Source organism: Netta rufina (genome assembly GCF_964035555.1).
Source record: "Netta rufina genome assembly, chromosome: 22".
In the NCBI taxonomy this organism is placed as follows: domain Eukaryota; kingdom Metazoa; phylum Chordata; class Aves; order Anseriformes; family Anatidae; genus Netta; species Netta rufina.
The window spans coordinates 4,878,336-4,902,183 of NC_140146.1; the positions used below are offsets into that span (position 1 = coordinate 4,878,336).

Genomic DNA, 23,848 nt, shown 5'->3' on the forward strand with positions numbered 1-23,848 from the left:
GTCCATTAACAATTTCTGAAGCATGCTGTATTGCACTCAAAGCTAATTACACTGGCTACCCATTGAAACTGAGTGCATTGAGCAGATTAGCTGTCAGCAGGCTTTTTCTGTAAGCTTATGTCTCTGCCTGTGATTACCACTCTTCCCCTTTTAAACCCTTTTTTCAGTCTTGCTCAAAGCTTCAGTGCTTTGCTTTTTTCAAGCTCAGCTTAGCAATGGAAATCCTACTGCTCACGCTGTACAAGAGGAAAGGGGTTTTACCTATCACTTTTCCATATATCTGAAATAACAGCATAATTACTTCAATCCTACATGTATTACAAACATTTTAACTACTTCAGGAGAACACTGAGATGGGAGTCACAGAGACCGTGCTGATACTTCTTGTAGAAGGCAGTGATGGTCCTTCCAATCTAGCCTTAAGAAAAAAGAGGGTTTTCATTTCTGCTTTTTTTCTGTTATCAAGTTTAGAGCTCTTCAGATGCCTGTAAATTACTAAATGCTGCAGTTCTTATGCTACAGAATTCAAATTATCAACTAGATGTAGCACAGTATAATTTTAATTGTTACTCTTAATTGTTCTGTTCTACTAACAACAAAAACAGATTTTCATAAGCTGATGGGAGCTGCAGTTAAACTCTATCCTAAAGCTGAGCTGAAGTAATCTCGAGTATTATCTGCGAAGAGCACATACACAGTACTTAGCTCTCTTTAAAACTCTATTATAGTAAACATCCTTCAAATGTCTCTGTGACAAATGAGAAGCGATTAGCTAATAGGCTAACAGACTCCAGTGCTATACCTCATCCTCTAATTTCTATGAAAAATCCTTTTACAATAGTCAAGTTTATGTACTGCTTCTTGGATCTCTTTCAATAGTGCAATCAATCAAACAAAGCTGAAAACTCCTAAAACATCTCCATTAACGGGATTTTTAAACCTAACAGTTCAATTATCCTTATAAATTGATTTTTTTTAGGGTAGACTTTATTATAGATCTTTAGATCATTACATTCCAAAAGTCAGCTCAGAGCTAGAATTTCCTGTCAGTGATAACAAAATAACCTCTGCCAGATCTAATGTTTCCACAGCAAACAATAACAAGGCTTTTCAGTAAACGATCTCTAGCTTTCAGCCAGCATCTTCTGCATTCTGCGGTGAAATATGCGTATGTGTTCGGACAGGAAGTGACAGATTTCAGACAAGGACTACAGAACTGTCTCTCCTTCAGTAAGAAGTGGGTAAGAGCAAAAAACAAAACTGGGTTTTTGTCCTGGGTTATTACTCTTTTAGTCAGTAGAATAAGTTTTCTAAATAAATCAGTAGAAAAGTTTTCTAAAGTAGAGTAAGTTTTCTAAAAGCCCATCTCATCCCTGGAACTGGAGCAGTTTGGAACTAGGAAATAGGAGGGTGTTTAGAAGTGTGATTGTGAAAAATGTCCCGTATAGATCCAGAGGGAGAGATTCGTGCTTTTTTTTTTTCCTGCACTGCAACGCTTGGTTTTATTTGATCAATACCAAATAGTTACAGCCTACAAAAAGCCTGGTTTTTCTCCCCACCCGCCACTGTTTGATAGCTCAAACACAGAGCAAGAATAAAAGGCAGCGCATGTAAGGAGCCTAGAATATTACTTTTCTCCCATGTGCCAGGTACAAATGAATGACCCTAGTCCAGAAATAGTACTGTTCTTTCAAGAGAGAATGATTTTAAACAAGAAGCAAAGCTATACCTAGAAGTTTTTCAGGGCAATTAGAGCTATCCTGTAATCATGGTGCAGTATTTAAGGGCTGAGAATTACTGAAATGAGAACCTGATAATTTCAAACGTGTTTTGGGGAAGTTGCCCTAAACTGCCTCCTTCAGGACGGAACAACTGGCTTCAAGGAAGTATTTGTCTGATGGGTCAAGAGCAAGGGAAAACCAGCATTTTGTCTCTTACTGCACATTTTAGACTATCCTGGGCAAGCATCCTCCTGCTCTATAAACTTTCTCATACCACAGTTTTTTAAGCAGCTTTCTCCTCCCTTCATTTCACTATATCTAGTACCTTGTGTCTTAAGGCTGGACTAGATGATCTTTGAGGTCTTTTCCAACCTTAATGATTCTATGATTCTAAAGATCTGCTTCTACAGAATTAACATTTGGTAAGTCTGTACCAGGCCAGCAGAGGGCAATGGTGATATATTTCTGAACACCACTGGGGGGGGCATATTCCATAAAATTCAGAAGTGTCATGCAACCAATTGAAAGTGATTATTGCATAACAACAATATCACAGTAGAAAAATTACACAAAATATGCTTTAATTGTCAAGAGAACAAGCAATATGGCTAATAAAAAGAAAATATAATACCTAAAAAAAAAAAAAGAAATGGAAATGAGGAAGAAATCAATTAGTAGAAAAACTAAGTTTTTGCATGGAGGGATTTGCACATACTGAGGCCTTATGCTCAGTGGGAATGCTTTCCTTTAAACCCTTTCAGTAAAGGATTTTCTTTTAAATAACAGTAAGATAATGTTTAATAAGCAATTAAGGCATTTTGGCTGTATACATTGCTGAATTCTGACAGCCTTTTCAGTTTTGGAACAAAAAATACAACTAATCATGTTCACCTAAGAAGGTAAAGACTTGTTACTGTTGCTAACCTGCAAGGGCCATCCCTGGTATGCTAACTTTGGTCTTCTAGGATAGTATGAGAAAACGACCAGAGAAGTTACTTGAAAGGTAAATCATGCCATGCTGGAGTCTTCACTTTCAGACACTGGTGCTTCTTGTTCCTCAGAAGTTCTCCCTCCCTTAGCTGCACTGGACTTCTTTTTCTTCTTCTCCTTTTGCTCCATGGTATTTGATGTGAGCTCTTCACTCTTCTGTGTGATGTACTTTAGCTGAGAACAATAAACTAATCAGTAATCTAATGAAGAACTTCATTCATGTATCTTAAGATAAATTAACTGGGCAAACTCTTATTACAAAAAATAAGAAAATCACCCCAAAAAAGTGACATGTATCAATCCCCTTTAATTCTTGCACAAAGCCCTCAGTCTCAGATGGATAGTCTCAGATACTGCAGTGCCCTAGCAAAAGTAGGATTTACAAATCTTGCATCCATCACTAGAACTAAGACAGCAACATTAACAGTTACTTGGAGTTTGCTGAGATATAATCAGAGTACTGAAACATTGTCAGATTCCTCTGCACCCACTAGACATGACTCGCAATAGTTAAGAACAAAAAATTCAGCTCCAGCATTTATTATGCCTTCTCACAGTAGATTCATGTTGCATATTTCAAATCACACAGAGAGAAGGGGAAAAAACACACAAAATTAAAATTAGCATTCAAAGTATTCTTCAAATGAGGTGTATTCATTTGCACAGACATTCTGTTTTTGAAAAGAAGCATCTGTTTATACTGTAAAACCTTGAAAAAAACTTGACAAGCAAAGGTAAGCCTCCTTCTGGATTCTACGGCACACTGAACACAATTTTGGCAGTTACCAATTATTAGATACTGACAAGAGCATCCTCCTTGTGAAGGTATTGCCCTCTTCTTCATGTAAGCATTCACACGTATGCCTTAAAATGAGTCAATTTAAGTCCACCAAAGTTTATATAGGTCAGAACATAAGAGAATACAATAATGTGAATAATCCCTGAATTAATGTTAAGAGACTCAGGATATCGACATGGACACAAGCTGTTCCTGACCTTAGGCTAAAACAAAGTAATACAACATCAGCAAAAAAAAAATAGTGTTTCTTTGTTGTATTTTTGTACTTGAAACCTCAGCAGCTCTGATGCAACCTGAACATTGTTGCTTGAACTACAATCAGATCTGTTCCCACAGTGAAGAAAGAAAAGAAATTAAATCATTGAATAATGCCCATCCATCATCCACAGATCATTTAAATTGCTTAAGCAATAGTTGCTTCATCATTTATACCTTCCATTCAGATGCTTTTTGAAATTAATCAATTGGTTTGAGAAGAGTGTTGTGAGACAGAAAATACAGTGAATCTCACCAAAGAATTGCTCCTTCTAGCCAAAAGCTTCACATCTTCTGTAGTGACTGTGCTTCGTTTTGCATGCCTGCATATAATTAAAAAACACTCCTTGATGTGTTTGCCAACACCAGCTGTAAAAGGTCATACAGCATGTAATACACTCTTAACCAGTGCAGCTTAATAGGGACCCAGCAACCAACAATGACAATCTTTTCCAACTACAACATAGAAAAGCCTTTTTTCAAGTGTGCATGCGTACATCTAAATACTCACACTTATGTGTAGAAAGACTAGAATTTAGCAGAGAATATCTGGCACTGTTGCTGGCTCCTACTTCCCAGTAAGTTACTGAGTTGGTTTTGACTCAGAGCACCAAACAGTCCTTAAAACATTCCCTTACCTCCTTGGAGCAACTAGATGAATCACAGGCATGGTAGCAAGCATCTGTCACTCTCAAACCATTCAGCACCACTACACATCAATGAATTTGACAATTTTATGTGGCCATTAGTCTAAACAATCACCTGTACCACACAAATTGGTTTCAAAGATGAGGAAGAAGCTGTAGCAGCATACTTATTTCCTAACTTCACAGCTGCTATTTAATCAGTCAACAGAACCCTTTAAAACTTGAGTTACAAGACACATTTTAAAGATTATGCAGTTATCTGAGCTGCTTTTGCAGTGATCAAGTGTCCTACTACCTACCTGGCAAACATTTCGAGGTCTCTTGCAAAGTTTTCTGGAGAAAAAACAGACACCATGGATTTTAAAATACTGTCTCTGATTAGGAAGAGATAAGTAATACAGAAAAACAAAGGTGCAGCTGCAAATTGTCAATGTAAGTTTTAAGAAGTAATCATAATTCGTTGTGTGTCACTGTTGCAGGTGGCCCATAAAATTACTTCGTATACATTTAAATGCTCTTTTGCAGGTCTGAAAAACAAAATTACAACTTCTCGCACTTCTAAAATCGTGATGCAAGAAGCGATACATCCCTGACAGCGGGTTTAACGGCTGTTTTTTTGTAAAGCACCCGCTCTCCAGCCCGTGCCGTTGGGCAGGTAATTAGGACACAAGGGAGGTACCACACTGCCTGAAGGTGATCTCGGCGATGGCGGCGATGGCCTGCTTGCTGAACCGCATGCCCTTGTCCTCAGCGACGTCCTGGCACAGGCAGCCGGCCGTGTAGTGCACCGCAGCCCGCAGCCTCTGGAAGGTCAGACCGACAGGTCAGTTCCCCACAGACCCACAGCCGATCTCTCGCGGAAATCACGAATTGTGTGGTAAAGAAGCGGCCGTGCGGTCACGCAGCCCCCAGCCCTCCCCTCAACCCCTCAGTGCCCCCACACGCTCCCGCCCCGGCTCCATCTTGTCCCGGGGGGCCCTCTCCGGTGGTGCTGCGGCCGGTTCCGTTTCGAGAAGAGCGGGCATCGGGGGAAAACGGCGGTGAAGGAGGAGAAAGAGGAGGAGGCGGCTGAGGCAGCCCCGGCCTCACCGTACCTGTTCGAGCAGCACCCGCTGCTCGTCGCCCGCCGCCTCCATGGCCGGCCCGGGCGCGGTTTCCCGCCCAGCGCGGAGGCGGGGCCGCGCCGCCGCCATGTCGGGCCCCTCCCGGCCGCTGAGGGGAGCCCCAGCCCCAGCCGCCTCTTGTCCCTCTGCTGTAACGCCCCGGCACAGCTGTGGCTACATTTCACTACAGAAAATTATAATACAAGGTTTCTGCACCACACGTTAGGGCAAACTACTAAAATATTCACGATGCTTCAATTATGGCTACTGCCTGCAGTGTCACCCAGGTGTTCCATGGTATCCTTTCACTTAACAACACAATCTGCAAAGAGTTGCTTTAAATTGAAGCCTATCTTTTGTTAATCATACTGATATTCCACTGATAACTGTTAAATAGCTGTCTCAGTAAACGGCGAGCAAAAAAATAATACAGTGAACAGCTCGCAACACACACTTTAACACCTGATAGGTTCTGTGAAATAAAGGTACAAGTACCCAGGTGAAGTTCCAGTAATCTAAAGATGATATCCTCTTCCTTCAAAGCCATCAAGTAAACAGAGACAATTTTGCATGCTTCCACAGGTATTTTTAATTGGACCAAGGAGGAGGAAGTAAAAAAAGCAGGAAGGTTTGGTAAGATGGCAGTTAAGCCATCATTTTTAAGCTAGGAACATAAAGATAGCATAAACCACGAACTGCAGCTGAACAGAGATTTGCTTGGTGACAGGAATACCAGTCTTGACACCCTTGATTTGTATTGAATTTTCTCCATGACCCATCCCACCCTACGCCCTTTCACTGAAAGCAAACACAGCTTACTGTGTGCAGTACTATGTGCAGGTAACACCCAGGAATCAATCTTTAAGAACCAAGCTACTGCCTGTTCTAAACAAACAATCAGAGAAAAAAGCCCTTTACCTCCCTGGAATCTTGTGCAGTGTTACTGTGCTGTCTGCCACTCTCCACTTCAGCAATTATTGAAATGCAGGCTTTTCTGTCTCAATTCCTATGTGTTTATGCACTATAATACAATAAAAATATTAGCACATTAAAATGTATTCTATGAAACATAGCACAAAGACATTTTAGCCAGTTTTGGCCAGCAGCAGAGTAAAGAAAATATCTTGATACATTTATAAGCAGGTTTATTTAGCTCTCTTATATGATATATGAAATATATCCACAAGTTATTACAAAAGTGTGCAAACACAAGTTCTAGCACAGTACAGTAAAAAGGGGTGTTCAAGGAGGTACATCTGAGATCTACAGTATCTTGTCTTCAACAGGAAATGTTTCCATTAGACATTGTAGGCAGAAGAAGACACATTTCCTCCATGGCCTGTCCAGTTAGTATGGATAAATACACCTGGCTTCGATAATAATTCATATGTATGTGCACCAAAGTAATCACGCTGAGCCTAGAAAAAGAACAAACACAAAGTAAAAAGACACGTGAATATCACAGTCATACAACTACTAGAAATTGCACTTACTGAGACTTAAGTATATGAATTGAAGAAATAAGATCCAACTCTGATACTGTAACATTCATACTTTCTCATTATTAAGAAAAACTACAATGAAACATTTATTAATACTAGCAATTAAGAGTTCCATAGAACAAGTGCATTATTTTATTCTGCATACTAATCTAAAAGACAAGCACATACATCCAAAAGTCCAAAGATAAATACTTTTTTTATATAGCATTTTGATCCAAAGGCATTGTAATGGAACAAACTCTCCTTTGGAAAAGAGGTATTGTCTGTGTTTAATTGAGCGCCCCTTTAATCAGTTATCATTTATGCAGTACTTGACAAAAATTACATTTAACTTTTAATCTTTGATCAAGAACAAATGCTACTTCTGGAAGAAACACAGGAAAGTTGGCAAGAGAAAGTAGCCTTACGCTGTCCTTATGTGACATGCAACCACATATATGGATAAAAGGGGTTAGGGTACTTCATCAAGGAAGACCACCAAGGACCCCCAAAAAAAGGAAAGGCCTGAACAGGAACCAAGAAGAAAGATATCACATACTTACACAACTCTCTTTCCTGGCTGTATGAGAACTGGTTTATGACACACTGGGTAAAGGATCCATTTTTTTAAACAACTGTATTATCACCTCTAGTTCACAGATAGAATACTAACATATGCTAGGCACTCTCATACCCCTACCTCTGATGTTCTATGACCAGACATTTCATAGTGTTTTTCTGTCTTGAATTTAAGGTTTCAAAGGCAATCTATGCCTATATTTTTATAATAGTGGAGTATGAGATATTGCCATCATGGTCCTTAGAGCAGTACTTATACAGCAACATGATGATATTTCAGTAAATAGATGATATACCATGCTATTTCAGGCACCTACCTGAACCAGGTTAGCTGGTAGCATTTCATGTCTGTATCCATCATAAAAAGAAAGTGCTGTAGTGAAGCAGGGCATAGGAATACCAATCTGGACTCCAGTACTAATTACACGTCGCCAGGAGTCCTGAAGGAGGGGAGAGAATATTAACAAAAAAAAAAACCTTATCCGTGCTTGCTCAAATGCATATGCAGGCACACAAACTATTCTAGTATAATAGTATATGCCATTTCACATTATATAAAATCTACATCTGAGCAAATGCACTGGTAGATTACAGATTTTACATAAAGAAGGTTGATCTGAAATAGTAGCAAGTAAGACAGACTTAGCAAACAGGAAAATAAAAGTGCAGGTATACACTTTTGACTCAAGCAATGATGCTGTTCTTTCACAAAAATATCATCTGTGCATCCCAAAAGCATGAACACAGTTGCAAAAATACTGAACAAACATTGGGACATTTTCAGGACATCTAATCGAGCACACACAGTACAACAACTTGCACAAGGGCATAAAGAGGTCGGCACATTGCTTCATACGGACACGTGGATAATCATTATTTCATCTGTATATCTGATTTAGTAACCTGCATGGAATATTCAGATTCAATAAAAAGGATTATTAATGATAACATATGACTGCTTTGTTTGCCAGATAATCTGGTTTTAGTTCTGCCTGTCATCTCCTGTTCGAATCACACCACTGTTTAGACAGACCTAAATCTAATGAATAGGGTGTCTGGAACACTGTTATTTTCGTGCTCTGCAAGCAATAGTAACAGATCAGAGCTTTATACTTTGTACCACTGAAATCCAAGCACATAGTAGGAATAAGATACATGTACGCGGCAGAGAAGAGAATCTTCATACAGGCTAGACATTTTTTTCCTGACACTGTGGTTCTAGTGAATTGTTACATTCTGGCTTAAGGCTCTTCTGTAATGGTAAAATAGAAACCTTTAGTTTCTAATGATAGCTTGGCTAGTGTTAAAGAGAAGAACCATGACACAAGGACTGTATGTTCATTTGGTTCTGTATTATCTTGATGTTCACAGCATAAATATACATTGCAACATTATATAAGACCTAGGTTTGCAGCATGATATATTTGAATGATGATTAATAAAGTGATGCAAAAGCTTTTCTTTGTTTAGAACCAACATTTTCCAACTTTTTGGTGAATCAGAGGTAAGAGGCATTTGTAGGTATTTTTGAAGGACAGGTCACTAACCCTGGTGTCTGGCAAAATTCTAATTTGGATCTCAGTATAGCCCACCTCATCATACTAACTCGCTTGTGCAATTTCAACCAGCTCCAATTGTTCAGTTTATTTCCCATCCTGATATTGTAAGAGTGGTACAGTCTATTAAAAAAGAATACCTTGAAACCATAGTGATTAATTCCTGCTCACATGTGTACAGATGCACAAAAGCAGTTGTAAATAGCTATACTTGTGAAGGAAACAAGCTGAAGAAGTTATACTGCTATTTTTATGCCTTTTCTTCCTTGGAAACTCACCTGACATTTTTCAACAGCTGTCTTAAAGAAATCATCCAACAGCAAATTCTGGAGCTCAGGGTTCCGATCAAAAGCATCTTTGATTTTTCCCAGGAACACACTAGGCAGAAACATGTAAAGCAGGAATCAAATTTCATATTCTACAGTGGCCCAGAATCCAAAAATTACAGTGCCAAGATTTGACTCAGCTAGAGTGATTCCAAACATCAGGAAAGATTAAAAGAAAACAAAGATCAACAGCGGCTAAGCCACCAGAAAATTGGTGTCATCTGGTAATCTCTAATGCTGACTAGAGAAACCTGGTGTCTTATCAGCTGATTAACTCCGTGGATTTCCCAAGAAGATCTCCAGGCTTCTCAGTTTAGCACTGCATAAAGAAAATTGACTTCTCTTCTCCCCACAATAACTAAATTACAATTTATCTCAATTACCTTCTGATGATGCAGCCTCCCCTCCACATCAGTGCAATGCCACCATAATTCAGTGTCCAACCAAATTCTTTGGCTGCTTGTCTCAGCAGCATGAAGCCTTGGGCATACGAGATAATCTTGGATGCATACAGGGCCTAAAAAAAACCAACAAATACACATATTCAAAGAGAACTCCGACAGAGCTGAACAAGAAACTTTATGACTGACATGCTCTATGTAGTCCACCTTTCGCTCTGCGGACACCACTATGCAACCCAAAATGGGATGGCCGAAAGCAGGCAACACTTGTCATGAAAGGCAAACACAAGAGCTTTTCACCAAGGTTTACTGCATCCAAAACTTGCTTTGATCTGCTGCTTTAACAGAGTACTCTGCAAAGCACAACGACTCACCTTGCGTATGTCCTCCAGAAAGGCTTTCTTGTCCCCACTAAACTGAGTCACTTTAGGCCCTTTCAGCAGCTTACTGGCCTGTACTCTCTCTTCCTTGAGGGAAGACAGGCACCGTGCAAACACAGCTTCACCTTTACACAGGGAAGGAAAGGGCAGACAATTAGCAAGTTCAGCATCACTGGTAAGGTCTACTTGAGATAGCTAATGCACAGTCAAAGTGCCTCTGTATAATGAGCAACTGCTCAGACAAATGAGAAGTGTACAAATTAATTATTTCAGCTGCATTACTGAGGGACCAAACTGCCAGCACCACAGCCCCTGGTTAAATACTGTCTGATACAGCTTTGAAATGATAAAGGAAAAAAAAAAAAAGTTATCCACATGAAAATTTAACCTCAGGAACCATCACCAGCTCTTAGGTTTTAGCTGCTTTAATACTTCTCCCTAACCACAGAAAGCAGATAGTCTTGCACAGCAGTGCAAGGCTTGTTGACTTCACTAATTCTTGTAACATACCTTGAAGATAAAAAGCTGTTGCATAAATGCCAGCTCACATCAAAACACTAAATGTGCTTTGAAATACACACACACAAAATAACCATAACTAGAATCGAGAGTAAACCAGCAGGTTTGAACAAAGATGTTAACTTATGTGAGGAAATAAACTTAACAAATTTGGTAGGCCCACAACACTAGGTTCTAGAAACCCACAAGACAGTTTTATAACATCATTAAGCAGATTATTAAACATCATTCACCAGGGCTAAGGAGTTATCCAAGCCGTATCTTCAGCTGCTAAAGAATAAGCCTAAATGCCAATCTCTTGATCTGATTCCTAATCATGCTGCTTTAAGTTGTATTTATTTGCAATTGAAAACAGTGTTGGCAAATGAAAAAAAAAAAATCATCTTTTCCAGTGTCTGATAGAAGGAAAGTAATTAAGGCTTTTATAGCTTTCATACTGAACCTTCCTTCTTCCTTTTAAGTGAGCTGTAAATTACACACACACAAAAAAAAGGTGAATGTGTCATGAGTCACATTTTCACAGAATTCTGGACCCTCCCAGCATTAACTGAGCATATCAAAATCAGAGCTGGCTCCTCTCCATTTCAGCAAAAACTTCCTTCTGCAGCTGGGGAGAAGAAGGAGGGGGGAAAATCAGGAAAAAGCAGAGGCAGCATGACGCTGCTTTTACAAGGAGAAGTCTGCGAGTCATGTTTATGCAATAAAACCACATGCACAGCAACTGCCCTAAGAATGGCCATGTTTGCACAAGGGCTATTACACATACTTCCTTATCTACTGCTCATTACCTAACAGTGCTACCCTGGCACTGCAGAGGACTCATCAAGGAGCAGCTCCTCCACCCTAATCTTTCCGGGAACCCTAAACTAGGGAATACTAATAGCACAAGTGAAAATCTTTGTTTTTCAAGCCTACAACTGAAAGACTATAGCTGCAGTAGAATGCTAAAACCATTTACAAAGCTTGTTTTGTAAAAATATGTTGCTGCAATGCAGTCACATTTCTGTCATAGCTATCATTGCAGTTACTCTCTTCAGCACACTGAATACAGTTTACCTTGTCTTATAATACAGCAGGACATGGGAAGGGAAAAGGAGGTAGAGAAAGCATGAACAACAAAGCCAGTCTGAGAGCAAAGAATCTTTTGAGTCATTATCTTACTTACTTAAAGGGAAAGTCCACATTAGACCTGTGGTAAGAGCACTCTAAACATGTTGCAGATCTATTACAACTCAGGTGTCACAACTCTGAGACAAGGCTGGATAAAAGGGCAGGTAACTACTAGGTATGGATGTGGACAGGTAAATTCTCACACACTTTAGGGATACAATCTAAAGTAATTACAAAATACATTCCTATCATTTTAGTTTGGCTTTCAGTGAGTGGCTGTATTAGCCACAAAACAAAACCCAGCACCATTCCTCAGCATATAAAGAAACACCACAACCAACTGCCATGATGGAAAAACAGCAGTCACCACCACAGGGTAGCAGTTTGCCACTGTTTGTAAAAATGTCTGTGCTCCTCAACCCATAAATGGTCCAGCCGCTGTGTTGTTGTGTTTTTGTCTAGTTATAGTGAAACACAGAAAAAGGAGAAGGAAATGCTTCAATAGATATCTGAAAAAGAAGTACTTATCAAGCAGTGTGCAAGCAACAAGGTTTGGGGTTTCCCTTCCTGCCTTTAAAAAAAACAGAAAAAAAACAAAAACAAAACAAAACAAAAAAAAAACACTTTCAAGGCTATGATGGGATTGTGAGCTGGAGATACAGCAGAGGATGACTGAGAGGAATGTTGCCTCAGCGTGACATTGAGCTACATTCACCTGTCACTAAGTAATCACCAGCAATGTGAAGATACCACATACAAAGGTGCAGTAACAGCACTACAAACATTTGAGAAACCAGGTAAAAACAGGCTCAGTGAAAAAGAACAGTTAACAGCAGTCAAGAACAGAAAGACTGCAACAGCTACATCTGGAACAGCCTCTTTTGTGGGCCAAGCCCTAGCATGGGAATCTTTCCTGAGATCACTGTGAGTTACCATGCTCCTCAGTGTGACGTGCTGAGTGCAGGTAGGAAAGACAAGGCTGGATCAAAGAGCTGCTTACCTATGAGTGTGACAGGGACTCCGTACTCCAGGGCGGAAATTGCTGTCCACTTCCCTGTGCCCTTTTGTCCTGCACTGTCCTTGATCTTTGGGAGGAGGTATTTGCCATCGCTGTCTTTGAATTTGAGAATATTGGCAGTGATTTCAATCAGGAAAGAGTCCAGCTCAGTCTTATTCCATTCCTGAAATACCTGGAAGAGAAGATAAAGTATATGTAGACATACATACATAGGCACCAATTTACTATGTATCTAATATATATATACACACACACACACACTGATTTACTGATACATATACACACACTGATTTACTGATACATATATGCATATAGATACATATATATGCTTACAGAAATGGTTCATATCTCAGTTACTGGTTTTTGGTACCTCGCCACAGCTACCAATGATTTCTGCACCACTGATTCAGCACTGCTCAGAAGCCCTGCGCTGGAAGGACACCCCAGAAACACAGCTGCAGGGCATCCATTTCCAAATGGAAAGGCAGAAGCAGAGCTGGTACTGTTAGCTATCACCACAGGCACTGAGGGCTGGAAGCAGAACTGGCCTTTCAAGATACAACACTCTTATCAACTTGCTTCAGGCAAGACTTCCCTGGTTGATTATAAGGCTCAATCTTTTACTAGCTTTCTTTCTGGCTTGAAGTTGCTTTCTGGGGAGAAGTCTGCTGTAGATTGGGAGAGTTCAGATAATTTCTATAAACATTGAGGTGTAAGTGCTTGCTGCTCGTTACCTTATTTGAAGCTCACCTGTCCTTGGCACAAAGCATGTCAGAAATATTAATTTCACTTACTTACAGCAGCTTTGAGTTGCCCTAATCAACAGGGGACACCAAGCCTCAAGGGAAGACACTCAAAACTACAAATTACCTTCGACATCTCATCATGCTCCATGCCCACCACATCTTTCATCAGGTGGTAGGCCTCACAGATCAGCTGCATGTCTCCATACTCAATCCCATTGTGCACCATCTTCACAAAGTGTCCAGCACCCTCATCTCCTACCTGTCAGGAAACATTAAAAAAAGAAATTAAAAATGTCATCAGCAACACTGCCGTCACCATGTCCACAGTTTATTACCTACCTATGGATTTCTTCTGCCTAAGAAAGCTTTATCAGCCAGGTACTGACTGAAAACGCTTTGAGTCTAATCACTGATTCACTTTGCTTCCCTGCCTCATGACCCAGCCATAAAACTTTTTTCTTCCACTGTATTGGGTAAGTTATCAGAGTTCGGTTCAGAGTAAATCTGAATTAAATGCAGTCAGCCAGAAAAATCAACATACCAAAGTGGCTACTTTATTAGCATTTTATGCATTAGTTTCAGCAACCAAGCTGCCTACACAAGGTAAGGTCAGTATCAAATAAATATTTACCCAGTCACAACAAGGTTCCCCAGATCCCACTTTAGCAGCAATGCTTTGGAATATGGTCTTGATATGGGGCCTGTGGGGAGAAATAATATGGCTCAACAGGTAAGCAGAGGACACAAACACCACAAGAGAAAATCCATCAGTATGATGCATCCTTCTGTAAGGATGGGGTGAGGGCATGCTGGCAGGCTGACATACGCAACACACAGCAATGTCAAAAAAAAGTATGCTTTTCCCAGAACTAGACACTGCAAGAAACGGGGACAGCCCATGTCATACACTTAAAGCACTGTGCAGACAAGCTTAGTGTACCTAAAAGAGTCCAAATATCACTTTCTCCATTTTACAGATGGGGAAACCAAGGCAGGTTATGATACAGGCTCATACTCGGAGAGGATCAGTGGCAGAGCTGAAGCAAAGCCAAATTCTGCTCAATAGCTACAAGAAAAATCCAGGGTGATCTGGAGGAGGAGAGGAAGGAGGGAATAAACTCCATGAATGCGAGTCAGGATACAGTAACTTGCATTATGTCAGTAACTAGGAGCTTCTGTGACTATCAGGCTCCTCATCACATGGTAAATTTCCAAGCCAGCAAGAGAGCATTACAGAACACCAAGTCTGAAGCAAGCTAAAAAGTGACCACTGGGAAAGGAGCATGGGTGGCACATGGGTTGCAGGTGCAATGAAATACAGGGGGCAAAGTTCAGGAAATGGTGGCAAATAGAAGCTGTCTTCGTAGAGCTTTTTATAGCAAAAAGAAGACCAGGCAGCAGAGATAACTGTTACATTGTCACTGGCTTTGTGCCGTCAAATTTGAACAGGCTGTTACTGGTGTGAAATGCTAAAGCAAAAGGGCAGGGACTTGAGATTCTAAAGCACTGGTAAAGTCTGGAAAATACCTTTTATTTCTACCTTTACAGAGAGAATGGGCAATCAGGGATAAAGTCAAATACGAACATCACTCTTACGTTAACTTGGGTACAAAATACTAGGGTAGCAAGGCAGAAATTAAAAAAAAAAAAAAAAAAAAAAAAAAAAGACAATAAACATGTAGTGAAGCCTCCCTTAATAATTCATGTCAATACAGTGACGTATAATGCTGCCCATTTTATGGCTAACAGCTTTCCTAGTGCACAGGGCCCAAAAGGAAAAATCATAATAAAGAAACAGGGATTTTGCTTAAACTAATAAAAAAGAGTACTTTCTCCTCTTCCACACATTTCTGCCTCTAGATTTCTATAGGTATTACTTTTGCCTGTGATTCCCTGAAAGACAAACCTGACCTAGTTTTTCCTGCTATGAAAATCCGCACTGGCGGATGACCCCAGATATGTTGAGAAATCTTGAGCCTTGAGGAAGTAAGATGGCAACATATCTTGTTCTCTCCACACCCATGTCCCTCCTCCTTTCCTCCCTCAGCTTGTAGCATGAACAAAAGACAATTATTGCAGAGCAGTATGAAGAATATACAAGCAAATGCTTACCAGGCTTCTTTGGCTCCTCCTGGCATGAGTGAAGGGCCATATCGGGCACCCTCCTCTCCACCACTCACACCGCTTCCAACAAATAAGATGCCCTTTTTCATCAGCTCCTTACAACGTCTCTGGAACAAAAAGAGGAGCAACACTAATTAATTTCTTATAATGCCAGAGCGTTAGAAACAAAGGTTAGCAAATCAGACCTAAATTAGGTTTTCAACTCTGCTTTGAACATGCCAGCAGACAACTTCAGAGAAAGCTTGTACGACAAAGTGAATGTTAGGAAACTTCCTGTTGCTTTGACATGGATCCTTGCAAAAGAGACGTGCCAAAGGAACAAATTCCTTGTAACCACCAGAGAAAAGCGCACCGTACTGAGGCTGGAAAAGGCTCACAATAGTGCCAGGTGATGCATGCTGTGTGCAAAGATGTGGAGGAGGCAGATTAGGCCCAAGTTGCTGAGTTCATTATGCAGCAAAGGTGCAATTCTGGACAACTACATAGGAAGCTAATTCCTCTTGAGTGGGAGAGAAACACAGGCTGAGATCTGTAAGCGGAGCTGCAAGCTCGCCAAGTATTAAACCTCATTTAATACCTGTTTTTAACTCTGGCTTGGCCAAGTCACTTATTGAAAAACAGGAACGTGAAAGCAGAAGGGCTAATACCAGTATCCCCTCTAAGATTCAGAAGCACCAATTTGTGTGCAACACTTTCATGTAATCATCCCAGATAGGCTAACGTAACTTCAACAGTTACGGCCTGCTCATATGTACATGTAGGCCTTTAAAAAAAAAAAAAAAAAAAAAAAAAAGAGCATTCAACAACCAGATCATTGCTGCTTTCATTACCAAGACAGCCAAACCAGCAGTTCTGTCTTACTGGATCTTCCCACAGTCATGCAGAAGAGAGCAATAACAATACAAATAACAATAGCAAATGCAATACTGTCCGTACTACTTCAGAACCTGTATTTCAGGACCTTGTCAGCTCCTAGCACGCAAGACCAATTCAATAAATATCCTTAGATTTTCAATTATTCCTGAAGACTGTAACAGGACATTTTCTAAGAGCCGTCTCTCTTTAGATGTCAGTAAAAAATATCCTTTGATAATTTGGGAGACTTAAAATAAGAAATATACTTGCAGAACAGTCCTTATCTACCACAACAACTGATTTTTAATACACTGCATGATCTAGTTTTGCAGAGAACTCAGCTTGGCCTTTCCCAAGGGGAGATGACCAACCTTTCTCATGATCAGAGGAGAAAGAATCACGGGAAGTGTATTTTATTCACCCACTTGGGGCAGAAAGCAGGCTTACCGTGGTATCTCTGTACTCAGAATTCCCGCCATCAATTATGATGTCTCCAGTCTCCAGCAACGGCACCTGCCAAAAATAAATCAGCATTATTTTTTTTTTTTTTTGCCTAGGCTCAAAAATTTATTACTGACAAATAATCTAAATCTTCCAGAGGAAGCTTTTCAAAGAGCCAGAGGGAAGTCGCAGTTAGAAGAACGTTTGTCTCACCAGTTTATTGATGAAATCATCCACCGCGCTTCCAGCCTTCACCAGCAAGATGATGCGCCGGGGCTTCTTCAGCTTCGAGACCATCTCCTCCAGGCTGTGAGCGCCGATCACTTTGGTTCCTTTGGCCTCGTTCGCCAGAAAGTCATCCACTTTGGAAACCGTCCTGTTAAAAGCGCAGACCTGGAGGAACACGTTAATAACACCTTAATAAAAGTGCATTAACAAAAGCTGCCAGCTGAACAGTTACATTAGCTCAGGCTACAAATTGTATAAGTGAGGCCTGGTGGTGTGTGTTCTGTTTCCACCTGAAGGCACCGAGCCTCTAACACGCAGCAAGTCCCTGCAAGCACCTCAGGAACCCATTACTAAGGGACAAGCTTGGAGCACGCCTCAGCAAAAAATCACCACGGGCTGATTTTTGCTGGAAACGGGTCAAAGCACAGCCGGGGCGACAACGAAAAGGAAAACCCAGCACCCAGCGGGCTACCACAGGGGGACATAGGGGCTGCGCGGCCGGGCTGCCTTCGGCTCACCACGAAGCCGTGGTCGTTCATGTTGAGGATCAGGTTCTGGCCCATCACGGCCAGGCCGATCAGGGCGATGTCGGCTCTGTGGAGAGGAAAAGGAGAACGCGTCAGGGAGCCGCCGCCGGCAGCGCCCACAGGCAGCACCCGCACCCTGACCCTGCCAGCGCTCAGCCCGGCTCCCTCTGCACCCACAACCCCCTCACGACCCCCTCAGCCCCTCAGGACCCCCCCAGCCCCCTCAGCGCCTCACGACCCCCTCAGGACCCCCCCGGTCCCCAGTGCCCCCCCCCCGCCCTCACTCGGCCATGGCGGCGGTGGCGGCAGCGGCAGCGCTCGGGGCTCGGTGCGCGGCTCCCCCCTCCCGCCCCGCTCCCTCAGCGGCACCGAGGGGGTGGGGCGAGGGCAGAGCGCGCCCATTGGGTCCCGCCGCCTGGCCCCGCCCCACTGCCCATGGGCTGAGGGCTCGGGAGGGAGGGGAAGCTCCGCCCCTTAAAGGGCCAGGCCCCCGTTAAAGGGGCAGCAGGGCTGGGGGAGGGGGCTGCGAAAATGAGGGGGAGTGAGGACCTAAGGCGTGGGGGAGGCTGGGGGCTGTGATCTTTTTCTCATTAAGGAGCAGTAATTAGCTAACCAAGCAGTAATTAGGTAACCACTGTTGGGAAATGGGCCCCAGCTGCAGCCAGCACCTCAAACACTGGCCAGGAGGGGTCCCAGCCCAGGGGGTGCCACAGCAGGAGAAGCAGCACCACAGCACAGCCGTGTTTTAAACACAGGGGTGAGCTCCCAGAAAGGACTGCCCAGGACAGCAACCCTGAGGAGGGGGCACTGAGTGGAAGAACGTGACTGTCCGTATGCGACCTCACGTATTGTGACCGTCCCCAGAGCTGGGACCTCACAAGGGCAGCTTGATTTCACAAATTTCCTGTCATTCTTAGCAGTCACCCCCAGATAAACTTCAGCATTGGCAGCACTACTACCATGAGTACCACCTTATTTTATCTGTTAATCAAAAAACATTTTTGAAAGCATCTAAAAGCTACTTAGAAATGCTATGGAACATACCAAAGGGAAGAGGACATCTAAGGATAGGGACAGTCTCCCACCCTCCTGAAGAACGGGGTCAAATTTCTTTCCAGAAGAGCATAAACTTGCTCAGGACAGATTTTTAAAATGATACAAGAAACTAGTAATGAAATCCTAATAAAAGGAGCACACGTTATACCTGCTAATGCACTTGGTTGTACCTTTATTGTTTCACCTCGTTCACTAACAGTTCAGTGGTGCAAGGTTACCATACACAGTTAGATAATATCTGCATTGCACACCTAAGGCTATACAGCAAATGGATCAGAATTAGTACAAATACATGAACTATATTTACATTTTGTATACTCAAGCTCCAAACATCAGATATTTACAAAATAAAATATGAAAATGAAAATCTGAAATTAATGTACAGTGTTGCTGATGCACTCCTTCACTGGGATGAAATCAGTTTGCAAAGACATTTGTTCAAGAAGGCCACTTATACAGTGTATACCTTGTATACCTTGTGTACAGAGAGGTTAAACAGGGACATGGGAACTGCAAGAAGAAAAAGGATGTGTTTCAGTGCAACAGCATGTCTAATGTCCAAAGTCAAGAACATTAATCAACTGCACGTGAAGTATGAACAAGCAGAGTGGAAAATTAAGAACTGATCCTGGGAAGTGCTGATCGTCCAAGACTCCCTCTGCTTCTACTCCTTGGATTCAGTGTGAGCAAGAGGTAGCTCAGTACTACTCAGGATCGGGCCACAACTTGGCAACATTAAGAATTCAAGAGTTTTGACCTCCACACCCTCAGTTTTCTGAATACACGTCTGCTCCTGTTAATTTAAAAACTGTTCCAATTGACATTGGACACAACCATCTGGTTAGTGTTGGACTAGTTTAGATTTCAAATACTTAGAGCGCATAAATGGCCTTCTGAACAAAAAAATCTCAGTCCTGTTCTTGAACACCTGATGTTTTTAAACAAGGAAGCACAAAATTAATACATTCCTGCTACATACAGTATAGTTCAGACCACAGATCGGGGTTATTAACCACAATGGAGAGATGCAACGCGCACGTCAGAGACCCATTCTGAAGTACATTCAGCAAACCGTTCCAGAGCAGCATTAGTATCCTTCCTTCGAGCAGCAGGTTAACAACTGCATGTTCAACAAAAACACCACCACAGTATAAACTAACACAAACTGAGGCTGTGTAAGTGTACCAGAAAGATGCAGAGGCAGTATTAGTTGATGGGAGAGTACCAATGGGTGTTATTCCAAAGCTAATCCTCTTTCTTATCTAAGGTGCAATTAATTACAGATGTATAAATATACAATACATTACATAAAATTAAATCCCTGTAAATTAGGTAATAAGCAGCAAAAGGTAAAGTCTTTGCTTTGAAATACCTTGCTAATCAGTAATAAGGACTATCACACACTGGCAAGAAAAAAAAAAACAAACTTCTCAGTGGTTTGGAAATAATATTCCCTTCCCTTCCCTTCTGCATCCCACAATAGAGGAATCTTCTTTTAAAAAGTACTTAAAGTGCATTTCTAAAATACAGTATAGGAGGTTCAGTTTAGTTTTAAAAATATCCAGGAAGCTCCATCAAACATCACAGGGTTTTCATTGGACCAAAAGATAATTTTCTTCTCCCATTCACTGATGAACATAAAAAAACCCAAACTGTGGCACAGCTTCACTCCCAGCTCTCTCTAAGAAATGCCTATCAAGTTTGCTACGAGTGTTTATGCTGAATGGGCTGGCAGGCCCACAGCACGATGCCTTGCCTCTAGTGGCTGGTCCTGAGAGCTGTCTGACTCCAGGACATCATAAGCATAACCAAGAGAGGGTTTTTTAATGTCCAGAGAAGTCAGCTTAGCATATTTTTCCCTTCTAAACAGACATTTTTAAGTTGTCAGGCTAAATCAAAAAATCTTTGAAGTGAATGGAAATCAACTTTTTTTTTTTTTTTTTTTTTTTTTTTGGCTTTGCTCTCCTTTAGAACATTTGGATTTCAGTCATCCAGTTTTAAGCAGGGAAACCAATGTCTCAGTACATACTGAAAAACTGTGCCTTCACGTCAGACACAGTAATAGTAATGCCCACTTGAACTTCACGTGAAAATTGATTTTGTCATAGATTATGCAGCTTTAAGAGGTACTGATGTTTAAAAATAGCATCTTGTTCTTCTGATGACCTGTTATCCATACAGACATCAAGTCATCAGAAGCTGCTTGGAGTCTTTAGATATAAGACACTTATGCAACACAGCTGTAACATTTCCAGCTCTGTATAAAGCAAGCATCCATCTCTTCCTGTTTTCAAAGGAAGATCCCTTAATCGTGTTTTTATCTAATGCTTATTTCTCCTTGTTTCTTTTTCTGGTTTATCCAAAGCAAAGACTTAGCAAACTAGCTTTCTTCTAGTATAAAAAAAAAAAGATAAAAATTAAAATTTTTATCTCTCAGTGCGTCACGTAATACCACCACTTAAATTGCTAGCCCTCCTCAGACTGGTTCCACTTTTATTATATACAGTGGTGGTGGTGGCAACAACAACTTAGTGCTTAAAATTAACCTAATTCATTCTTAAAACATCTTGACATCGGCTTAGCTCCAGCCTGGGGAGCCCACTCCCAGCTCTAGTGGTCTTACTTATCCACACACTGGAAGTGCATAGCACCCATTGCATAACAAAGAACTACCATCACTGTATTAAGAGTCACATACAATTAAACAAGACAAAAACAGAAGGAAAAAAAAAAAACAACTATTATGCTCCTGGGTCCCCAGGACATACACTCAACTCTGGGTTCCAGTTCTGAAATAAATCTGAGGTCCATAGGAGACAAGATGAGCACATGATTTAGCTTGAGTACTATCTTGAAATACATAAGGATATGTCCTAGCAAGTGTCAGACTCCATCTCCCTGCTCCTTTTTCCAACCATCCTTTTAAGAGGTCCCATTATGCATTGCACTTCATCAAATGAAAAACTCATAAAGCTAAAAAAAAAAAAAAAAAAAAAAAAAAGTGCTGAGCTGATGACAGTCCCACATATACTTTTGGCCACAGAACTTCCAAGGCATCGTGAGACCTGGTGATGAGTGACCTGAATCAAAATGACCTTCCTGAGCTGGAGTCACAAAACTGTTTTTTTGTTTGTTTGTTTTTCCCTAGATGTGCCTATTGTAATGGTGGAACAAAACCCTTTTATCTCTCCCCAAGAGACAGGAACCTCAGGATGAAATTCCTGCACGTTCCCCCAGGATCACAGCTAGCCCTATCAGTGCCCAAGGTAAGTCAAGAAAGTACAGCGTAGCAGTCAAACACAGTAAAAGAAAACAAAGAAAAGCCCCCAACCTCCCTGAAAACCTAACTAAGAAAGATGAGCTCACTTCTCAGGAAGGAAACTCATTTTGCCTTTCTTTCTTGGGGCAAGGAGCAAAGCTTTGCCCACAAGGAGAACTTCCATTGTAGGTCAAGAACTACCACCACGCAGCTGATCTCCAAGAAGCCAGATGTTACACCCCACTGACCAGGACCAGAATCTACTTGATCCGTCCTCCAGGAAGGATTATTTCTGAAATTAAAAGTAAGTGGGGAGGGGGGTTAGCTGATGAGAATTGCAGCAGGTAGATTAGAGACATTCAACAGTTATTCCAAACGGAAGTGAAAGTGTCCTGCTGTTCCCTGAAGAATACTGCAAGTGCAAGGTCTAGAAAGCATTTTGTAGGCAGAGGGTACTTTGCCCCATGGACAGACAGGGTGTCAGCTGAAGATTACAGGTAGGGGTGTGCATGCATAAAGCAGGCATTTCAGAATAATGCCAAAGAACTGTCTTTCTTAGCAAACCAATTACAAGCGGCAATCTCTTTTCCAGGAGAGGTGAGGACTGCCGCTACGCTAACTCCAAAGTCAGAGCTAAAAGCAGAAAGGGGAGATATTGCCCTCCTGTGGTGATCTCCTGAAAACGCTACAGGGAATGACCACACTGGTTCCTCACCTTCAACACTCTTCACCTGTGTAAAATCTGAGGCTGAGCACCTAAAACTTTAGAGAATATATCTAATATTTCAGCGATGCCATTTATTTTTCCCCCAGTTCTGTCTGCTCAGCTCACAGACAAGTATTGTTAATGTTTCCGGGGAAGAGTTAAAGCCAAGCACTGCTCACCTGCACCCCCACAGCAAAAGTTTAAAGGTAGATCACTGCAGCCAGCCCCTCTTGATTTGCTCCCTACCTCTTTCCAGTTTATGTCTTAGTCTGTTGGATCTGGGGAACTCGAAAACTTGCACCAAGTCCAAAATCCAGTCTGCCCAGATAGGTTTATCCAACATCAGCTTTCAACAGAGTTTAAATCGGAGACTGGATCCAGAAAGCCTGAGGAGCTATTGCAGTTCCTGGCTGGGTATTGTCTACATAGAAGGGATAATCTTGCCCTGGCATTAGCACTTTGCCCTGAGGGAACTGATGACTATTGCCAAGTCACAAATTGAATGAAAAACCTGCAGTGCTCCGGACAGACAACAATGGACAGTGGGACAGACACCAAAAGGTCAGTTGGAATGGGAAAACAATTGTTGTAAGATTTTTTTTTTTTCTTTTTTTAGAGTCGTGCATAATCACTTTTTTTTTTTTTTCTTTTCCCTTTTGTTTGGCCACATGCTACCAGTAGGATTCTCCGCACAAGTGAAAAGAAACAAGGTAGTGTTAGAATATCTAGAAAATGTGATGGAGTTGGGAAGGTAGGGGATGTTAAGCCACAGGATTACATACAAGAGAAACTGTCAAGAATCACAAAGAGAAAATGAGAGGTAACACTTTATCTATCAGAAGGCGAGTTAGGGAGAACAGATGAGAACATTACATGGACTCAGTACTTCAGCTGGCCCGTGCGTCTTCGAGCCAGTTTTGACCTGCACAAGAAAGAAGTAAAAAAGCATTTGTTGAATTCTGAAAGTTTATTTTTCTTCCCTCCCCAGACTTCCTCCGTTTTTTTAGTATCTTTTCATATA

At 41.5% G+C, this 23,848-nt stretch overlaps 3 protein-coding genes across 8 annotated transcripts in view; all 3 read right to left on the reverse strand.

Annotated features, from left to right (window-relative positions):
* Window positions 1–2,285: 2,285 nt before the first annotated feature.
* Window positions 2,286–5,552, reverse strand: CENPS (centromere protein S). The gene is made up of 5 exons (XM_084300025.1): window positions 5,507–5,552; window positions 5,092–5,215; window positions 4,712–4,745; window positions 4,022–4,088; window positions 2,286–2,885 (listed from the first exon to the last, which is right to left on the reverse strand). The coding sequence occupies exons 1-5, from the start codon at window positions 5,546–5,548 to the stop codon at window positions 2,730–2,732; spliced, it is 423 nt and encodes a 140-aa protein (XP_084156151.1). The 5' UTR covers window positions 5,549–5,552; the 3' UTR covers window positions 2,286–2,729.
* Window positions 5,553–6,355: 803 nt separating this feature from the next.
* PGD (phosphogluconate dehydrogenase) lies at window positions 6,356–18,165 on the reverse strand. Its single transcript, XM_084300444.1, has 13 exons — window positions 18,091–18,165; window positions 17,798–17,873; window positions 17,265–17,444; window positions 17,058–17,123; window positions 15,744–15,862; window positions 14,263–14,332; window positions 13,756–13,890; window positions 12,868–13,057; window positions 10,233–10,363; window positions 9,841–9,974; window positions 9,410–9,509; window positions 7,893–8,015; window positions 6,356–6,933 (listed from the first exon to the last, which is right to left on the reverse strand). The coding sequence occupies exons 1-13, from the start codon at window positions 18,096–18,098 to the stop codon at window positions 6,814–6,816; spliced, it is 1,452 nt and encodes a 483-aa protein (XP_084156570.1). The 5' UTR covers window positions 18,099–18,165; the 3' UTR covers window positions 6,356–6,813.
* An 862-nt stretch (window positions 18,166–19,027) lies between these two features.
* KIF1B (kinesin family member 1B) overlaps window positions 19,028–23,848 on the reverse strand; it is a 94,702-nt gene continuing 89,881 nt past the window's right edge. For all 6 annotated transcript variants that reach the window (XM_084300306.1, XM_084300309.1, XM_084300308.1 and 3 more), the window contains one exon: window positions 19,028–23,749. In XM_084300306.1, the coding sequence (XP_084156432.1) occupies window positions 23,707–23,749 (43 nt within the window). In that variant the 3' untranslated portion in view covers window positions 19,028–23,706. The remainder of the gene's footprint in view (window positions 23,750–23,848) is intronic.

Coding starts and splice junctions, on each gene's coding strand:
- CENPS (XM_084300025.1), bottom strand. CDS start 5,548: ATGGAGGCGGCGGGCGACGAGCAGCGGGTGCTGCTCGAACAG. Junction 4,746..5,091: donor GATCACCTTCAGGCAGTGTG/GTACCTCCCTTG, acceptor TTTTTTCTCCAG/AAAACTTTGCAAGAGACCTC. Junction 4,089..4,711: donor GACCTCGAAATGTTTGCCAG/GTAGGTAGTAGG, acceptor AATTATATGCAG/GCATGCAAAACGAAGCACAG.
- PGD (XM_084300444.1), bottom strand. Junction 15,863..17,057: donor CTGAGTACAGAGATACCACG/GTAAGCCTGCTT, acceptor TTTTTGTTCCAG/AGACGTTGTAAGGAGCTGAT. Junction 8,016..9,409: donor CAGCTGTTGAAAAATGTCAG/GTGAGTTTCCAA, acceptor CCCCTCCTTCAG/GACTCCTGGCGACGTGTAAT.